Source organism: Esox lucius, chromosome 8 (genome assembly GCF_011004845.1).
Source record: "Esox lucius isolate fEsoLuc1 chromosome 8, fEsoLuc1.pri, whole genome shotgun sequence".
Classification (NCBI taxonomy): Eukaryota; Metazoa; Chordata; class Actinopteri; order Esociformes; family Esocidae; genus Esox; species Esox lucius.
This window is the reverse complement of record NC_047576.1, coordinates 18,335,661-18,354,411: the sequence shown is the minus strand read 5'-3', so window position 1 is coordinate 18,354,411 and position 18,751 is coordinate 18,335,661. Positions and strand designations below refer to the sequence as shown.

The 18,751-nt window shown below is 41.1% G+C and overlaps 1 protein-coding gene across 1 annotated transcript in view; it reads right to left on the bottom strand.

Annotated features, from left to right (window-relative positions):
* Positions 1–18,751, bottom strand: part of faf1 (Fas (TNFRSF6) associated factor 1) — a 77,121-nt gene that overhangs the window by 17,388 nt on the left and 40,982 nt on the right. The window contains exons 9-17 of the mRNA XM_010897800.5: positions 14,848–14,943; positions 14,620–14,746; positions 14,473–14,536; positions 14,301–14,382; positions 10,882–11,036; positions 7,296–7,432; positions 6,993–7,081; positions 682–762; positions 449–526 (exon numbers count right to left, since the gene is read on the bottom strand). Coding sequence (XP_010896102.1) covers positions 449–526; positions 682–762; positions 6,993–7,081; positions 7,296–7,432; positions 10,882–11,036; positions 14,301–14,382; positions 14,473–14,536; positions 14,620–14,746; positions 14,848–14,943 — 909 coding nt within the window. The remainder of the gene's footprint in view (positions 1–448; positions 527–681; positions 763–6,992; positions 7,082–7,295; positions 7,433–10,881; positions 11,037–14,300; positions 14,383–14,472; positions 14,537–14,619; positions 14,747–14,847; positions 14,944–18,751) is intronic.

Genomic DNA, 18,751 nt, shown 5'->3' with positions numbered 1-18,751 from the left:
TCAAAAAAAATTGTTGATTCTTATGAACATTTTCTCAAATTATATAATTTCTTCAAAACCAACTGTTTTGAGATGTTTTTGTGGATTTGTCTATATTAGTATTACAAATATTTAGCCAGCAAAATGAAATGGATGTCAATTTCAATCACTCAATTACATTAGAAAAAAAATATAGCTTTTGCGTGTAATTGTCCTTTAATAGTAAATCCGTCCCAATTGCACTTGCACTAGCAAGGTCTGTCTTTGATGAATCCTTATTCTTCTTATGCAGTCATTTTATACAAATAAGTCAAATAAGATGTACCTACAAGAACAATTAAGATTTACTTACTCATTATACACTCCTGCAAGGCGACATGTGTTTTCAGTGTTACAGCATTATCTAAGTTGGACATTATTGTTAAAATAAAACAAAAATTGTGAAATTAGACATGATTCATGTTCTTACCTCTTTCTCATCATCTGCTTCTTTCTGGATCTGTTGCAGACGAAGCTGTTCTGCCTGCTCTCTCTCTTGGGCTTCTCTCTGAAACAAGAGAAATCCATTTGTCTACATCCAGCCCTATTGGTTTTTAGTTTGCCACCAAAAAAAAGTCAAAATGTATCCTCAAAAACCCTCCAATATTGAAATAAGAATGGATCCATGTCATTGTTTTATAGGTGTTTGAGAGAATGGCAAACCTTTTTACGGTCAGCCTCTAAAGACAGCTGGTAGGCCTCATCCTGCTCCCTCTTCACCATTTCCCTGGCTTCACGTTCATCCTGGATAGAGAAGAGACCATGTCAGAAAGACTACAAAGACTATGAAGTTGTGAGGTTAACAATAAAACCAATGACAATGAGAAACACCTAGAGGAAGAACAAAGTTGCTTCCTCGATCTCCCACATGTAATATTGTGCTGGGTTGATATGCTGTGATATGGAGCAGAACTCAATGCTTTCTGGGGTTCGGCAGACAAGGCTGGAAAGAGTAGCATGGTGGGAGAAGGGAATCTATTTGGGCCTTGACTTCTTTAACAGACCTCATGGCTCTTTTCTTCCCCTCAGATTTCCTGTTTGTACATAGGCAGACGGATGCCTTTCTACACGCTGGGTCCAAGAGGCTTTCTAAAGCATGGGGACAAGAACGGTTTCCATTGTGTCAGCACAGGCATTTGTTTTGGAGCTTGGGAGACTACGTTTTCTTTTCTGAACAGGGACTATGTGCCGGCGATGTGAAAAGGTGAAGCTATTGAGGGATTTGTACGCCGGGCAGGGGGGAGTGGTCAGTGGTTGCATTGAAGTCTGAAAATGAAAAGGATACACTTTCCTTTATCCTAAAAAAAGATATATGTCCTTGAACAGACACGAGGCTGCACATGCATAGTAGCCTTGGAGGATGACAAAAGAATAAAAGGTCACTTATCGTTAAGTGCATTTGCCCCAAGTCACGCGATAACGGCTACTGTAATGTACTTGGTTCTATAAATCAAACAATTACTCATACACTGAAATAACATGGAACAAACAATATAAACAATGCTTTTACCGTTTTGTTACCACACACAATGCACAGGGACACTGTAAACAGACATGCAGTAGGGACTCCTTGCCTTCCTTTACCCAGTATTGTCTTAAACAAAACAACAACTTACTATCAGGTATTAAAAGAGGTCAAAGTAAAACACTAAAAAGCATTAGCTAAATAGTAATGCCCAGGTATTTCCTGCTACTGATGCAAACATAATTGGCTGTGAAAAGTCAATAGCTATGGCCTAACTAAACAGATAGACAGGGTGTGTCTGAGGCTGTCAAGTTCGTTTGAATCTGTGTGAAAGTATCTTTTTGGCTCGACTGCTCTCTACCCACCTCCCGGGCACGTCAGTCAGTCAGAGTGGAATGCCACTGATGTTGGCAGATGTCTGCGGTGTCTGGGCTGGTCCTCAGAGGACCGAGGAAGTGGGAGCAGGGACAGCCACAGACAGTGTATGCACCGGAGTTTAGAGCAGTCTGGGGTTATTGCGATATGCTAGTGGGAGACCATTGTAAACACATAGACAGAGAGTCACCCTGAGTCAGCCTTTGCAACGAGACACTGGGCCACAGGTTCAGAGGCTTGGGAGACCTCAGCCGAAAGAAAATCTCTTCATGAACTCTTCAGTCCACATGGCAAAGGACAAACTGACCATTTATCACCCATGGATAGGTGATAAAAATATTTTGTAACCAAGTCAATGGCGTGACACTCATTAGATATCCAGGGGCAGTTTTTCCAGTGATCTAGAAACATTTCTATGTCACAAGGTGTCTTTGACATTTCGCACATATACTAACCTGTAACTTGCAAAGAAAGAGGGTGGAGTTCTGAATACATATAGCCAAGAATGTCATCTCTGAACAATGCTCTGAACAATATCTTGTTTTAGGTGAACGAAGATTAACTGTACAATTATCTGACCAACAGCATGACTAATATTGGCTAACTGGACCTACAAAAATGTAGGATAAAAGTTACAAAATTAGCATTTTAGTGAAGCGACATAGCAAGTCGTGTCACATCAAATGTTTGAAAAACATGATTAACACCAGGATTGACAAGTTCACTTCACAGCAGAGATGGGACAGGGTCTGACATTTGCAGGATGTGGTAGCAGATTCCTGTGGTTATTAATCACTCCGGTACATTACCCCCTTCATGGTAATTTGTTCTACTGATTTGTGAAATTATCACTTCACATTTCCCTCAGTCCCGTCAGACTTGTGTAATTATCCCAACCAGTGACTATGAGGGAGCAGGATCGCTTATCAAGATGCCAATTCAGTCAGAAAATGCTTTGTCAAGTACAGAAACAGTCTTTCCCCTTTATGTCCCTAATTGGTGATTTGTACTCACATTTGTATATCAATAAGCCAAGATAGAAATATAGCAATTAGAATTTTTGACCCATGTATGCATCTCAACAAAATTGTAATTGAAATGAAATACATACATTAAATGCAATACATTATTATTTTGGCATTTTTGTAAAAGTCAGACAAAATAAATGTTCAGTGCTGCAGCGATCTAAGTCATTACTCTGCAGTACAGCAGTGTCACAGTGGCAAGGTATTCGCATATTGGTTGTAGTATACCAGCAAGGCCTGGTGGATCAGCACTGGGTGGAATTAAAGTGTTGACTGGCATGTCTGACAGAAAGACATGGTTTCAGGACTCCAGACAGATTCCATTCAAGTCAAGCACGGACTATGGATGGTTCTGAGGCTCAAAAAAGAAAAATGTGTAAACAGCGACCCAACAAAATTGACAGCGTTAAGCATTTCAAATTAAATGCAAGTGTTAATACAGAGCTTTACAGTGTTTAAAAAAAGGGAATAGCTACCTGAAAATTCCCATCTCTACTATTAAGTGGTTGAAACCAGCTAAAGCTGTGGGGAACCTGGTTGGAAGAGGATATAAGTGGATTTTCTCCACAATCACAGTGAGGTGGATATTCTGAAAGAAAAAAAAATCTTGGGATCACAATTTCTTGACAATTACAATTAAACCTCACCTCCATGCCAACAACGTATTTGGAGAGCTTGCCAGAAAAAAGCCTCTATTTTCATCCAAAAAACATGATCTGGAGTTGGATAAATTTCATTAGAATTTGACTGATTAAAGCTGGATTCTATAGTTAGATGTCTTCATGAGAATAGAGATTTATGTTAAGGCAAGATGTTAAAAGTTTGATGACATGTAATGTTACTTCTGCAGTTCATCACAATTTTGCAATGGCCATCCCAGTCCCTGACCTTAACCCCATTAAAAACCTCTCAGGTGATATGATGACAGCTCGAAGGACTACGAAAAATCTGTACAGTTTCTGCATAGAAGAATTGCCTTCAATCCCCTGCTACGTTCTTCTACCTCACCTGACATTATAATAAAAGATTGTTGAATTTACAAGTGGAGGAAAAAGTACTAAAGTACTAAATGTTTACCTGTATTAAAGGCTAGATCTCTCTCTTATTGAGTGTAAGATTAAGGTGATAAATACTGCTGGGTATCAGCATTGCTCTCCGGATTTGATTTCGATTCATAAGGTCCCGATTCAATTTGATTTCGATTAAATTATATATACTTATAATTACAATACTCCTTATAAGAGAGATTCTTAAGGTATTTATCCTCTAGCCTATATAACATGGTAGATTACTATAGATTAACGCTAAACATTGATGACCAGGCCCAAGGCCTTCTTTTTTTTGCAAAAAATATTAATAATTAAAAAGTACTTTTATAAGCTACCATGAAATAAAGAGAAATTAGCTGAGGCTCGGACTTGTCTTTCTAAACTGTGCAAGTCCAGAAGAGAACTTTAATAAAAATAAGTTTAAATGATCTGTAATATCATAGAGGTCTGCTGGGTCAGTCTGTCCTGTCTTGATCTTAGCTACAACACTACCCCCACAACCAATGTACTCTTATAATCTTCACCCAGCAAAGTCACAAGAGAACTTGGCACCCCTCAGTCTGGTTCCTCTCTAGGTTCCTTCCTAATTTTGGAATGATCTGAATTTGCGATTTCAGATCACCCTTACAAGTATCACAATAACATTCATTTGGCTGTATACTCAAAATGTTTGGGTTTAAAATGAAACAGTGCTATGAGTTTTAAGTAGATAGCCTCAGCATTTGAGGTTATTTGCCTTATCTGTCCAGAAGACACTTCCCAGAACTCGGCAGGCTGTTTTTGACAAAATGTAACATAGCTGGCCTGTATTTATTTTTTTTAAAGGTAAATTAGTCGTTTGCACCTAACCTATGTAGAGCTGGTTAAGCATTCTGTGGATGGGAGTGGCTGACAGATCTATGACTATGTTGTGGGGAGTGCTGCAGATCTTTTTCTTTCTTCATAATAGTGAGCATGTGCAGTCTCATTATGGCTTGCATGACTTTCATTGACACCCATTTGGTCCTCGAGTTGACACACACCAATAGCAGACTCCAAAAGTAAAGCCTAGAAGGAAGACTAGACATCAGTATATATTATGCCTGCACAAATGATGTGACCGAAGATACCCAACTAAACACAAACATGTTGTCCCAACACTTTTGGTGCCCTGAAATGTCACCATGGGTGACAAATTAATGGAAAACCAAAGTTAGTGTCTCAATAAGGTGTTGTGCCAAAACAAGCCACCAGAACAGCTTGAACAAGTCTATGCCAAGGTTCAATCTATGCAGGTTTTCCCTTAATGTCATCTGGTTTTCCCTTAATGTCACCTGGTTTTCTGGTTTACCCTTAATGTCACCTGGTTTTCTGGTTTACCCTTAATGTCATCCGTCTGCATGAAAACAAACACCCTCATACAAAAGCTGAATCTACACCCTAATATGATAGTCATTGTTTGATTTAGAATTCAAACTCATGTGTACAGCCTAAAAAAACAATTCTTTCGGTACCAATAACTACTGAGGACAGACAGTATTGACATTTTCAGCATTCAGTAAAATGAAATAAAAGGTGTAGCAACCATCAACTGAATAAGAACATTTCAGTTCATGTCCAAATCTGTCAATGACTACAATAGCAAGGTAATTAACCAAGCTTCTTCCAATGAAAACTGTCACTTAATGATTCACAGTTCTCTAGACCTGCTGCACTGTCCAGTGGGTCTCAGGCATGACATAAGGTGGGGTGACATGTGCAAATAGCGTACATACTTCTTGTTGCTTACTGCTCCAAAGGATTTATGTTTAAAGGCTACGCCTAATTGGAATCCCAGTTACAGACAGAAGTGTCAACACTAATCTGCTCACCTAGAGTTAGCTAGCCCTCTGGCAGTAACAAGAACAACACTAATTTCATACATTTCCCAAGACATGGATGCTGTAACAAAACTAATTAACCACTTAAAGGCCACTAAACTAGTATTGATAAAAACCCAATATGATTCCTCTTTACACATTTCTCTTATGACCTACAGTAGAGGTATGAGAATGACTGTTCTGAGAAGTACTTGACAATCTTCAGGAAATAATCTACTAATCTGTTAAAAAGAGGCTACTTCAGGTGTCTCATACAGACAATAACCAGTTGGTGACTATATTATTCTCTATCCCACAAAGAGTGAATGGTTTAAAAATAAGTGAAACTGTAAAGTTCCTTTCCCGTGGCACGTTTGGCATGTTGGTCTGAGCCTGCTGCGTGTCAGTTTGTGCTCCTCCTTCACTTAATTCGTCCCTACTGCCTAAAATAGTTTAAAGACACAAATAAAAGGCAGTTCTCTGTATTCACTCAGAACACATACACCACACCATATGATTGGATCAACGTTATGATCTAACATACACCCCCCCCACACACATTCTGACCTGTTTAAATGGTCACAGACAACCCCAGAAAAATACCTTTCTTTGGTATTTGATGTTGAGTAAATATCTGTCCACGAGTTGTGACAGAAAAAAACAACATTCATAAGGTCAGGTGAAAGTCTTTGACAGAGAAAGATCCCAGCCATACTGTCACCAGAATCCTGTCCTCACATGAAAGAACACAGCCTTTCTTCTCGAGAGAGGAGTTTGAAATGTGTTTGTCGACTTTCTATTGGATTAAAGAGGCAATGGACAGAGCAGGGTGAAAGAGAAGAGTTTGTATCGTGCTTTCATTGTGAAGACCATAGGCACAGTCAACTAAAACAAAATGGGAGGGATATTAATTGTGCTTACGACCCCTGGCCCCAGACGAAAGGGCCTCTCAGATGTATGTATTCTTTGCTTTGGTGCTAATCAGAGCTGGTGGCAGTCACAATGCATTCCGATTTGTCTCAGCATGTCCCTGTTTAGCTCCCCAGCAAACTATGGCATAACTCTATGAGAACGGTTCAAATGGCACAATAATTGGCCACCTGTGAAGAAACAAATTGTGATATATTTTTCATGTCTATGGCCTAATCATAGCTTACATTTCAAACATCTACTCCACAGGAAGACTGCGTTCCTGTGAGCTGTCAGAGTGCCTCAACCATACCTCATCCTTGATATCCTCTTGCTGCTGTGCTGTGAAGATTTCCATTGCACCCATTAGCCTCATCATCAACTCGTCCACCGTTGTGTTGCCTTCAAAAAAAAGTTTAAATAATTATCGTTTAAGAAATAAAAAATGCATTATAGGATGTTTTTCCTCTCCAGTAACAGAACTACATAAAAAAATTTTTTAAATTATAAAGTAATCTGAAAACATTTTATGGCCGTTCCTAAAGACTTGTTTCAACCAAAATGTGACAATTGTTTAACCTGTTTACATTTTCTTGTGCCTTTATGCAGGTATTACCTTGAATAACGTTTAAAACCTCATTTGACGTCCTCTTTCCCATGACAATAAGGAGCAGAGGAAACTGATCAGTCTTGTATGTCCGAATGGTCTGTGCCACCACGCTCCCAAAGTGCCTCGTGCACATGGTGAGTAGTCTGGGAGAGAAAAAGATGGGACAGACATTTTTCACACAAACGTCACTTGAAAGTAGTACACAGCTTTGAGCATTAAAGACTCCAAAAACCAATTCTACCTTTTTCTTCCAGGAGACGACCCTGTCTTAATAGGAGCGGGAGGCAAATTAGTATTCCCCACCAGAGGTAAGAAATTGATAGGGCAGAGAGGATTTTTTTTTCCATTACAAAGACAGAACTTTAAATTAACATTTCACCAGAATGAAAAAGGGTAGCAGGCAGGCCCTCTGAGCTTACCGTAAATGTCATAATATTAATGATTTGCTCTGGAGTGAATGCAAATATAGATTGGCTTTTTTCCCGCCTTTTAATAAGATCTGCTTTAATAACGAGAAGAAAACTGGAATGGGTGTAGGAAGAGGTCAGAAAAAAAAAATAGGTATGGAGTGAGCGGTCTGATCGGCGGTGCTACTCATTAATCATGAATTCAAAGTTAAGAGAGCTAGTTGCGTTACCTACTTTCCCAAACATGGAATAGGATAGTGGCCGACTCTGTGCTTAACACGGGAAGCAAGAGGACCAACTGGAGATTGGCATTCCGGGAAAATATTAGGTATTTTCAACCACAATCCTTAAACCTAACATTACTCTAACCCCAAATCAACACCAAATAGCTTGTGCAGTTGCTGATGGGTTCTGACCAGTCTTTTGTACACTCTGCTGCGGTTAGGGAAAGGGCTCCTCTGCCTGATGTTCAGATGATGTCCTTTCTGTAGATTGGGCCATGAAAAGGCCTAACCACAGCCAAGCCAAAACAATGAACAGGGGTAATTCTAACCTTTCAAAGAGGACTTTAGAACAATTGCCAGGGTTACTGAGAAACCCAATCTTAATTCCTTTTTTAAACACAAGACAGCCTCCATGGGTCCAATCGTACACCTCGGCAGTCAATACAAAACAGAAATGCTGTCTCAAGGGAACCAGAAAATCTGCACACAAATAATTCAACGGCTTCCAAACACTCCTAAAATATTTTTAAAAAACTCTCAAGTAAACCAAAACAGTAGATTTTTTTTTTTGCTGCACAATAACTAGGTACAGATACAGCATCACAAATTAAGGGTGAAAATCCTGTCTGAGGCTCAGGAAGTAAAAATGTAACAGAGAACAGGAGTTGAGAAGTTCATTGCGGTCTCTTTCAGCCATAACATATTTGTAAAGAATGTAACCTATAACTTAGCACAGCATCCTTAAGGGATTTTTCTTTTTTACTACTGGAAACATCTGGTCCTTATGCATCAGACTATGGCTGGTTTGGTAATGAGTGACAAGTTCTAATTCAGCAAACTCTCTTCCTCTCAGCACAGGCAAATGTTAAATGTTTCCCTGCACTGTCAGGTTCACTTCTTTACGTTTAAAGTCATGCGTGAGATGTTGAGAGACTGCTGCAAGCGCATATCCACTCCGTTAAGCATCCAACAAGCTCTCGGGCGTGCATTAGCCAACCATGTGGAATAGGAACCGGATATTATTCACAGAAAACAGATACTTTATGTGCAGGCATGTTCAGAATGGAAAATAGCATTTCTCATGAGATTCTCATTTTCTGAAAGCACAGGAAAGATGAAAAAAATAACATTCTTCATGTGAAGGAGATGTACTTTTTGGGAGCGCTCAGTTTTTGGTCCATTTCTACATCTACAGCTCCGGAAAACATTAAGAGACGACTGCACCTTTTTCTTTCCTTTCCAAAAATTTTCCACACATTTTTTTTTTCCTCACTCAAAACCTTCCTTTTCGACTTTTTCAAAAAAGTTGCAGTGGTTTAAAAATCTTCCGGAGCTGTATCTGGTGTTTACTGAAGTGTTTATTCTCAATTCACAGTCTCTAATACACTTGTAAGAAACAGAAAACAGATCAAACAATGATCACACAATTGTAACTATACCTTATATTACCGAATATAATAACTGTGTAGCATTCCTATAAGACTAAAACACAACATCACTGAATAAATGTGTGAGGAATCATTTACAAAATTTTACCTGTGAAACAAAATCTTTGCTGTGCCATTATGCATTATTTCAGTGTAATTTAATTTACGTGGATATGTTGTTTCAAAATTGTTAGTATTTTGAAAAACGGACAGTGAACACTTTTTGGATCAGGTGTTGCTAACAAACTTTAGTATAGCCTACTTATTTTTGCTAGTGGTGTGCTGTTCAATAACCTGCAAGTGAAACATGAAAGCAAAACATCCATGAAAGATGTACAGTTTCAAGCATGTTTTTCATAAGTCCAATATTTGCTGTGCATTAGAGCTTCATTGTTTGTGGTATTTTCATCAATATTTCCCATGGGTGACAATTACATTGACATGTTTTCAGCGGATCTGGTAAGCATAATTAATCATTCAGCAAAAAGGACTGTGAGAATACAGGGGCAAACAAACAAATTTTACGCTATATGGGGCACTAGGAGTTCAACTTAATAGCCACTGTGACTCATGCCAATCACCAGTCACTCAGGATCAACCTAAGAGCGTGAGAATGTGTGAATAACGTGCGCGTGCGTTAAAGCGAGTAGGAGTGCACATTATGAAAAGCTCCAGATGTTGCCGGTCTTTAATCTGCAATAAAAAGGCTCAGCTGGGGCAAAAAGCAAGAAGCAAAGGAAGAAGGGGAGCGGAATGAGAGAAGGAATATCGTTAAAGAAAAAGAAAGGAAAAAAAAAAAAGAAGTGAGGTCAGTGTCTGAGCACCCCCCCCAAACAGTCTTTCTTAAACGCCTCCTACCAGGGGGTGGGCTTAGCCCTGAAGTCTAGTGGAAGGAAAATCTGGGGCCTGCCCCGGAGCAAGAGGCTGCTGCTGGGCCCCAATCAAACCTCCATCTGGCTACCGGCCGGGCTGCTCTCCTCCTCCCTACGGCAGAAAAATCATCACACCTGGGCTTCCTGAGCCATTCTTTCTCTTGGTTAGAAGAGGGGCAATGCTGAATTTTGGGGTCAATAGTTGAGGGCTTGAGAGGGCAGTTGGTTAATGCTGAACACTAGGAGTCACATACCAGGACAGTCACCACACAGGTGGAGAATTAGGAGTCGCAAACTGCTGTGAAAACTGACAAGTTGTGGGATTGTGGAGGAGGTAATTGACAAAATAGACATTCTCCCTGGCGAAGCTTCATAGGAGCCTTTTTCCCCCAACTGACCCCTCCATTGAGTGAGATTAGTGAAGACTGCCCAATCGGCGCCTCATACCACAAACAACTGCTTTTGTAAGCATACAACCCCCCGCATGAAGAGGCTTGAGTTAAAGAGAATGAGAGTGGTGTGTGTGTGTGTGTGTGTGGTGAGGGGGTTTGTTCTCAGCTATTAAGATGTCATCTGTTTCTCAGACAATCTTTGAAACTCCGTTGTTTTCAGGTCTACTGTGGTAGAGTCTTGACAGAAGGGCTTTGAGCGCTCTGACATACCTGGCTTTGTTAGCTTCTCTAGTGACATCCCAGGCCCATGCGATGAAGTTCTGGCTTAGATAGGACACTATGGACTCTGCGCACATCATCTGGGAGCAGAACACGTTGCTGAGCACGCTCTCGTCGTTGTGGAGGTAGATGGCCAGCAGTTTTCTCTGTGGAGAATGAAGTACAGGTGTGGTTTTATTTTTATAAGCTGCATGGGGATTGAGAAGCCAACGGCCCAGCCCCTGGAACACCAGAGGCTTTGCTAGACAGACCCCAAGGAAGGTGGATAGAGATCTCAGTTATCTTTACTTTGAAGGGAAATATTTCTCAAAAGAAGTCTGCAAGTGAAGACACAGAAATCCAATACGCAGGGAGTAAAGCTTTGGGCGTTGAGAAAAACAAATTATTTTACACCATATTCCAAAGGCCTTCTCTTGCCTGCTCAGGTAAGCACCAGGAGGTAGACAATATTGAAGCTCAAAATTCAAGTAGTCTGACACTATCATGCGAGCAACAGATTTGCAGGCCTCAATGGCAACTAATTAAAAAAGCAAACATAAAAGGTTCTCTTGGATGATTTAGGCAATAAAGCCTTCTAAATTACAGAACTTTCTCTCAACTTTCTTTCTGACCCCAATGTTCTGGTGGGGGCGGGTGGTGGTTTCAGGAGTTATACACCCAAAAGGAAAATCCTTACAGGCAGAAAAGTGAGGGAAAGTAAAAGAAAGTTGTGGTGTGGCCTGTGCAGAAAAGGAGAGAGTGAGCACTGCTGTGTTTGCTCAGCGATTAGAGGTTTAGAATAAGCTCCCGGGTTCCTAGCGGGAAGGAGCTTGGGACTCATTCAGCGGCCCAATTGAACGCCCTGAAAAGATTAAACACTCATGCTGAGAAGACAAGCAAATGCAGCCTTGAGAGGAGAGGTTCCCCCCCACCTTATACCCTCAATCTCCTAAAAAAAATACTAAATGAGATACGCACACACCCTCACTCACACTAGTCTATGTATCTGCACATACTAGCACAGCCGCGCACAGCCAACATCTCGTCGCCCTGCAACTTTTAGAAAGGCCTAAGTGGATATATAACACTGATTACCGATTCCCGCTTTTGACCTAAACCGGGTTGTTCCCCCCAAGTCTCTCACCACGTCCCCTATCTTATTTCGCGTTTCATCTTTTGTAGTGCTTTTCTAAGTTGGGGACAAATCACCTGTAAAACCAAATTACTAGGTTCAACATAGACTAGAAAGTGACCCGAAAGGCCTTCTTTATGTAGTGGGGTCCTCCCACCTGTTCACAACTCAGGAGGAGGAGTGTGAAGAAGCTCGGGAACACCAATCCATTCTGTGAGTTAGCCTTTAGGCGTCTTCACAGAGCGTCATTCCAGTGTATGGGCTTGAACTGTCCATCTCCTGGCAAAGTCTACAGCCACGTGAAACAGGCAGCCGTTGGGCAAGGACCAGAACGGGGTCAGGATGCATCCTGATGGTTTGTGTCCAGTCTGGACTGTATGAATATCTTCAACATGAGCAGGATCTCTCCTACGCTGTCAGTTGAATACTGACAGACAACTGACAGACGCGGGGCGTTGGAGAACAGCTCACAACTCTTCTTCAACCACACAACCCAGACGAGAGTTGTAATAATGCAACATGACACCAGTGAAAAAACAAACAAACGGGAATTTGTTTTGTTAGTACATGTCCTAAGAAAGGAAAGTAAATATACACCTGACTGATAAACTCGGCCCGTGATAAATATAAGGCAATATTATCATCTTTAATAGCCTCTCATTTTCATTAGTCTCATTCAGTTTATGTATTTGTGTTGTGGGAGGGCGTTTTTTTTTTTTTAATTACAGCTAGTGTCAGGGAGCGGAGGAACTGGGTGAAAGTGATCATCCATAGCAGCCTCAAGAAAAGCAAACACTTCAAAATGAAGAGCTCAAATTACTGCTCGTCTGACCCCATGTACCAAGGACATGCCTTCAGATCAATGCTTTAACAGATGGTGGGTACATGATTGAACTAATTGAAAACATTATTTTGGGTTCTTTGTTCAATTAAGTTAAATTGTATTTAAAGCCATTCATATTTAGAGACATAACTAGGAAAAATGTGTGAATACAATAGCATTAAATGGCAGACTTAATTAAAATATGAATCCTGAGTCTTTACACACAAAATATCATCATGAAGTAAATTGAAATATCCTTCTTTGCTTCAGTTCCCCCACCTGGAACTGTACTAATAGAAACAAATGTAAAAATATATTTGTATTGAGACCTACATATGAAATAGCCAGGGCAGGGTGGGGCGGAAAGAAATGTGTAGGTTCATTTCCCTGTCTGAGGTATCGATATCTCCTCTCCCCTCTCTTCATTGCTCTTTTGCTAAACTATGGGGGATTTAGGCGGATACTAGAGTGTGATAAAACCCTCACCCCGACACTGCTATGAATTTTGATGTGTGTCTTTGTGCAAGCGGGAGAGCGGGGTTACTCCAATTAACCGCACCGTTAAGGGGATTTGAGGGGGTGCACTGGCAATGATGGGTGGCCTGTCTGAAGGGCCTTACCACTGATCCCCTGGAGGGCTCAGCGGCCCAAAGCATTTTCATTAAGGCTGGATTGAGGCGCATCTCCCCCTCCAGAAACACTTAATCAAATGTAGTGTTTTACTTAGTGATTATCCCACCAGCCTTTGAGAGTGAGACAGATTCCTCTGCAAAAGCTCTCCCGGGTCCTCTCCTCCTTTCGAACACCTAATATATTATGCAGCAATGACAAGACCAAGTAGCAATGACAAGACCAAGTAGCAATGACAAGACCAAGTAGCAATGACAAGAAAAAGATTTTAGACCAGGGTGGTGGTGGTTGGGGAGAGGACTCCCAGTGGTCACAAAAGCACGAGTAAGATTTGTGTTTCTCCATTCTCTCATCAGGTGGTCAGCTGCATGTGTCCCTTCATATTTATTTTTCATTGACACAGTGTACAGTCTCTGGCTGCACCAAAGAGCGCTCCGTAGAGAGAGGGGCCATATTGTGCTGGCTTATGGAAAGGGATATCAGCTGGTAGGCAGACGAGAGGCCAACGAAGCATTCGCCTCATGGTCTAAACCCCCCCCCCCCCCCCCAAACATCTTGATGTGTTCTCCCATACTAATAAGAAGGTAATCCACACAAGCTGTCAGTTGATACAAGCCTCCACGGAAAATATGAAGAGAAAAAAAAAATAGGGGCTAGAAATAGGCGTCAGCAGTCCTGATGAAAAATAAGGTTTATGATTAGAATCAAACAGTCGCTCTTAGGGAACAAGTTCCAACGTACGATGTCAACCTTTAAGTTCATAAAGAAAAATGAATAAGCATAGACAATGGTTGTGTAGTATAAGGCCCTGTGGGGGCACACTAGGAACACCATATTGTTACTCACATCTCTAGCTTTGCCATAGAAGGCCTCTTGAGCTGCCGCCTCCAAACTCCCAATGAAGAACACCGGATGACATTCCCCATACCTGCGAAAAAGAACCCAAAGAACCCAATCCATGACTGTTTTCCTTACGAGAAGAATCCCCTTCAATGGCAACGATTACATAAAAACGTACCTTGTTGAAAATTCGGCAGTAAAGTGCAGTAAGGCATCTCCTTCATTTTCACTGTTCTCAGGCACTGCAGAGAGAGACAGTCAAATTAATTAGCAGTTAAACACAAACTAAATCGAGTGTTAGCGTCAAGCCAAGCAAGGTGCGTACTCATAGGGGCTTTCCGACATCCTGTAGAAGACCCCATTCCGAACATCTCTGACTCGTCAACTCCAAATTCCGATGCATCCTCAAAGTCGTCACCTTCACTGTCACTCACCATGTGGACATCTGCACACTACAAACACATTTACTTTAGTGTTGTTGACATATCAACAAACAATATCTAAAAAGGCCAAATGTGTGTTTGTTTTTGTGTGTGTGTGTGTGTTTCTCAACCTCCTCGGTGGGCTCTTGGTTGTTGGCTGGTGAGGACCTACGACACACACTTAGGTGATGGCAGGGGTAGCTTATTCCAGAGGCAGCTAATGTCATCTGTGGATATAAAAGAAAAATATAAACTCTCTATGCATAAACATTTGAACTAATAAAAAAAATAACAAGGAGCACAGATACAGATGGAAGACTTTACTGTCACACAGTCACATAGCATATCATTCCTTCTGCACAGGTCAGCTTCAGTCTGTTACAGTGCAGTAGCCACGCACCAAAACTGAAGCTGGAGTTGTGCATGAGAGCTAAGCCCTTTCCGTTATTGCTGCAATTGACCCACTAAGCTGTCTAGTTTCTTGATCTATGCATTTCCCTGAGCAAACAATCAACTTTCGCTTTGAACCTTTATAGGGTAAAATAAATACTGCACAGAATTTGATTCACTGCAATGATCAGACCAAATCAAAGTTTGTCAGCCTGTTAAGGGGAAGCACAAAAAATCCAAAAATAAAAATTCATCGAATTATAGACTCTGGAAATGCCACCAACAGCAACCAATCCAAATATTTTTTAACACGAGGTCATCATGACTTTTATGTGGGTTTGGATTTCAAAACTTGATCCATTTGAATGGTAATAAATGAGGCAGAGACTGACCGGCTCACACTACACAGTGCCTTGGACGTGTCCACCTAGGACTCTTGGCCTACGGCCCTGTGCCTGTGGAATCACTTGGGTCTGCCATGATTCTGTTTCGCCTTGTATGCGCCCACTCAGCATTAATATTGAATAATCCAAAACCTATTCACACAAATGCTGTCCTGCAATGTGTTGTTTGAAAAACCCGTTTTGCTAAATTAATTGCTCTGAAACTTTGCGAGAAAGACACACGCTGGTAATAGGTAGTTACATTTATAAAAAGAAAATGGCACAGTAGCCCAAATGTTGCCATTCACTAGTGACATAAGCTGACTTAGCTAATGTGGCCTGCTTCTTCAATGTCTTCAAGCTTTTACTTGCTGGCTTCACTAGGAACAAACTGATGGAAATGTGTTAGTTGGTAAATTTAAGCACTGAAACAGCAAGTTGCAGGTTTTGATTTATTTATGATAGTTAAATAAAGTAAAGTAGTGACAGTTTACTGATGAAATTGTGGACAACATTCTCTGCAAGCAGCCCAGAACATAATCAGCAGTAGCAGCTGACATGGTCTGGAGTCCACATAAAGAAATACTGCACCAATCCTTAACTAAATGTAAAGTTGCATGACGAAAAACAATAAAATCTAAATGCCACAGTGACTGAAGAGGGACAGGCAGAAATGGCCATTGCTAAGGTGCTCTAGAAGTGTCTCTGCAACAGGATTTTGCAATGCAAATGCAGAGCTCTATTGGAAATTAATATTTACCATTCTGTTGAACTGAAATGTATTCAGGAAAAGATCATGAAGAATCTCTGTTCAGCCCACCATAAAAGCTTTTTTTTATTAAAGCATTACAAAACACACCAGAGAGGAATAGAATCAGAACATGACCACAATAGAAGCACATCAATAACAATATCAAAAATCAGGAATTTAAGCATTACGGTTAGAAACCTAGCATAAACAATTACCATTCAGCAACACTGTTTTAGTCAGTTCATAATCAACAACAGAAAGCCAGGTTACAGTTAAGAATAGAGTAAAAATTTAAATGTACCTACGGGTTCAACGCTTTAAAAAGTTGTGGCATTAACTGAAGGTTTAAACCAAATGCAGTGATTGACACATGGACAGATAAAAGGGAGAGTCCCGGGCCGCCAACAGCATGGGATGGTAATCTTTGCTATTGTCAGGTGCTCTAACCAACAAAGGCCAGCTGGTAATTGTTGAATCAGGAGCCGATTACATGCAACGGCAATTGAGTTTCAAAAGCAGAGTGAATGCTGGAGTTTTCCACATCTCTTTTAAAGTGATTCAGCCAAAGAACAGTGTAACCACTAGACCTCATCCGACACATGATTTGTAGGGCAGCTAAAAGCAGAACAGCATATCCAAATATTGTAGATTCTCACTTGCTATAGCAGTTTCAATGCAGCAAAAGGCATGGGAAACATGCAGGACAGCCAATAAAAGCAGCAGCAAAGTCAGTTAAGTCATGTTACCATCAGATTGTGCCATTTTACAAAACAGCCTTCCCACGTGGCCTTGCAAGTTCGATGGCCCACACATACTGACATGACAGATTGTGTTTCTTGTCTTTCACAACTAATTAAAAGCAAATGTACTTTACAGAAAGAGGCCCAGATTGCAATGACTGGGACAGCTGAAGAGTACTGGAACACCTAGGAAGAACACTTAGCAGAATTGCCTCACATTGTTCATGTAACAAAAAATATCCTACGACTAATTCCGTAGCGGGTTAATTGTTTGATAGTACAATATTACAGTACATATAGTACATATTTTTCTTACTAGCCAAGTTGCCACTACCAATTTAAATGTAATTGAATGGAAATCTGTATATTGAGTCAGGAAGACACACTGTCGGCATGAAAGAGAACACTGCCAAACAGCGCTCCATAGACAGCCAAGTGATGTTGGAAAATGATCGGCACAGGGGTTTGAGAGGCTAGCCCATTGAGCAGAACGGAGATGAGGCCTTTGAGATGTAGAGGAATGCCCTGCTCTTTTCTTTCACCTCTCCAATAGAGTGGCAATCAAACGTGAGAATTTAACAACGGCTGAGCGGACCCCCTTGACAATAAGAGGCTTTCCTCCTTCAATGCCCTAATGTGTGTATAAATAAAGTTTATCACTTCCCCTGTCAACAGGGGATCTTGAGAGGAGGGATGAAATGTTTGCCGAACAACAGAAAGAGAAAGTTGAGCGCGTCCAAGCCAGGCTCCAACCAATGCCTCTTCCACTGATGCTGCGGGACAAGTGCAGCTACCCGGTTGTGGCGGAACGCCGAGGGGCACAGGGGAGAGGTTAACAATCCATCCCCCCCTTAAACCACTGACCTTCTCCTCCATCCACACACAAAGAACAAGCTCCTCTTTTTTGGATTCTTTTAATTAACACTTGCATTGAAGCTTCTAAGCATCAGGGAGCAATGCAAGGAAAGAATTCTCTCCCTCTCCGTCCCACCCCCCCCTTCGCTGCCTCTCTTTCTTTCCCTCTCTCGCTCTTTCTCTTTCTGTTTCTTTTTTTGTCAGGCAGTGTTTGGATTAGGTCTCTGGCTGTGAGTGTGAGATAATTACCACTGACAGCTGCACTGACGGCACCCAGAGCCCCAATACCACCTTGTTCAACAACTCTTTGATGAACAGGGATAACAGAGCTCGAGAAAGAGAAAATAAAGATGGAGGAGTAGGGAAGAAAAGAATAAAGACGCCCCACCCTAAACACCTGTTGGTCCCTTTCAGGTTCCTCCTTGCCTGCTGCAGATACGTCAATCCTGATTAGAATCAGGGGTCTTGCACCAAGTGTGTTCGGTTCACTCAGGCAACTCTGTGATCACCGGCTTCTCCACAGAAAGTCACAATAGGGTTAGGGTTAGGTTAGGCATTGGGAAGAGATGAAGTGCCTGGACAACAGAGGGAGACATTGGGAAGAGATGAAGTGCTTGGACAACAGAGGGAGACATTGGGAAGAGATGAAGTGCCTGGACAACAGAGGGAGACATGTGGACCAGAGACAGCAGCCCAGGCCTCTGAATCCACCTTATTTTTATTAAAAGTACTAAATGCATTGATATTTTAGAAATTAGTAAATTACTCATTATGATTTCCCCCAAAACATTCTGAAATGGCACAAGAACACCTGTCTGTGATTCTGTTCGTGTGCCTTGTGATACTGTTCTATAAGCTGCAATGATGCTACTGAAAATGTTGGTATAAATTAAAATATACATATAACAAGAAAATA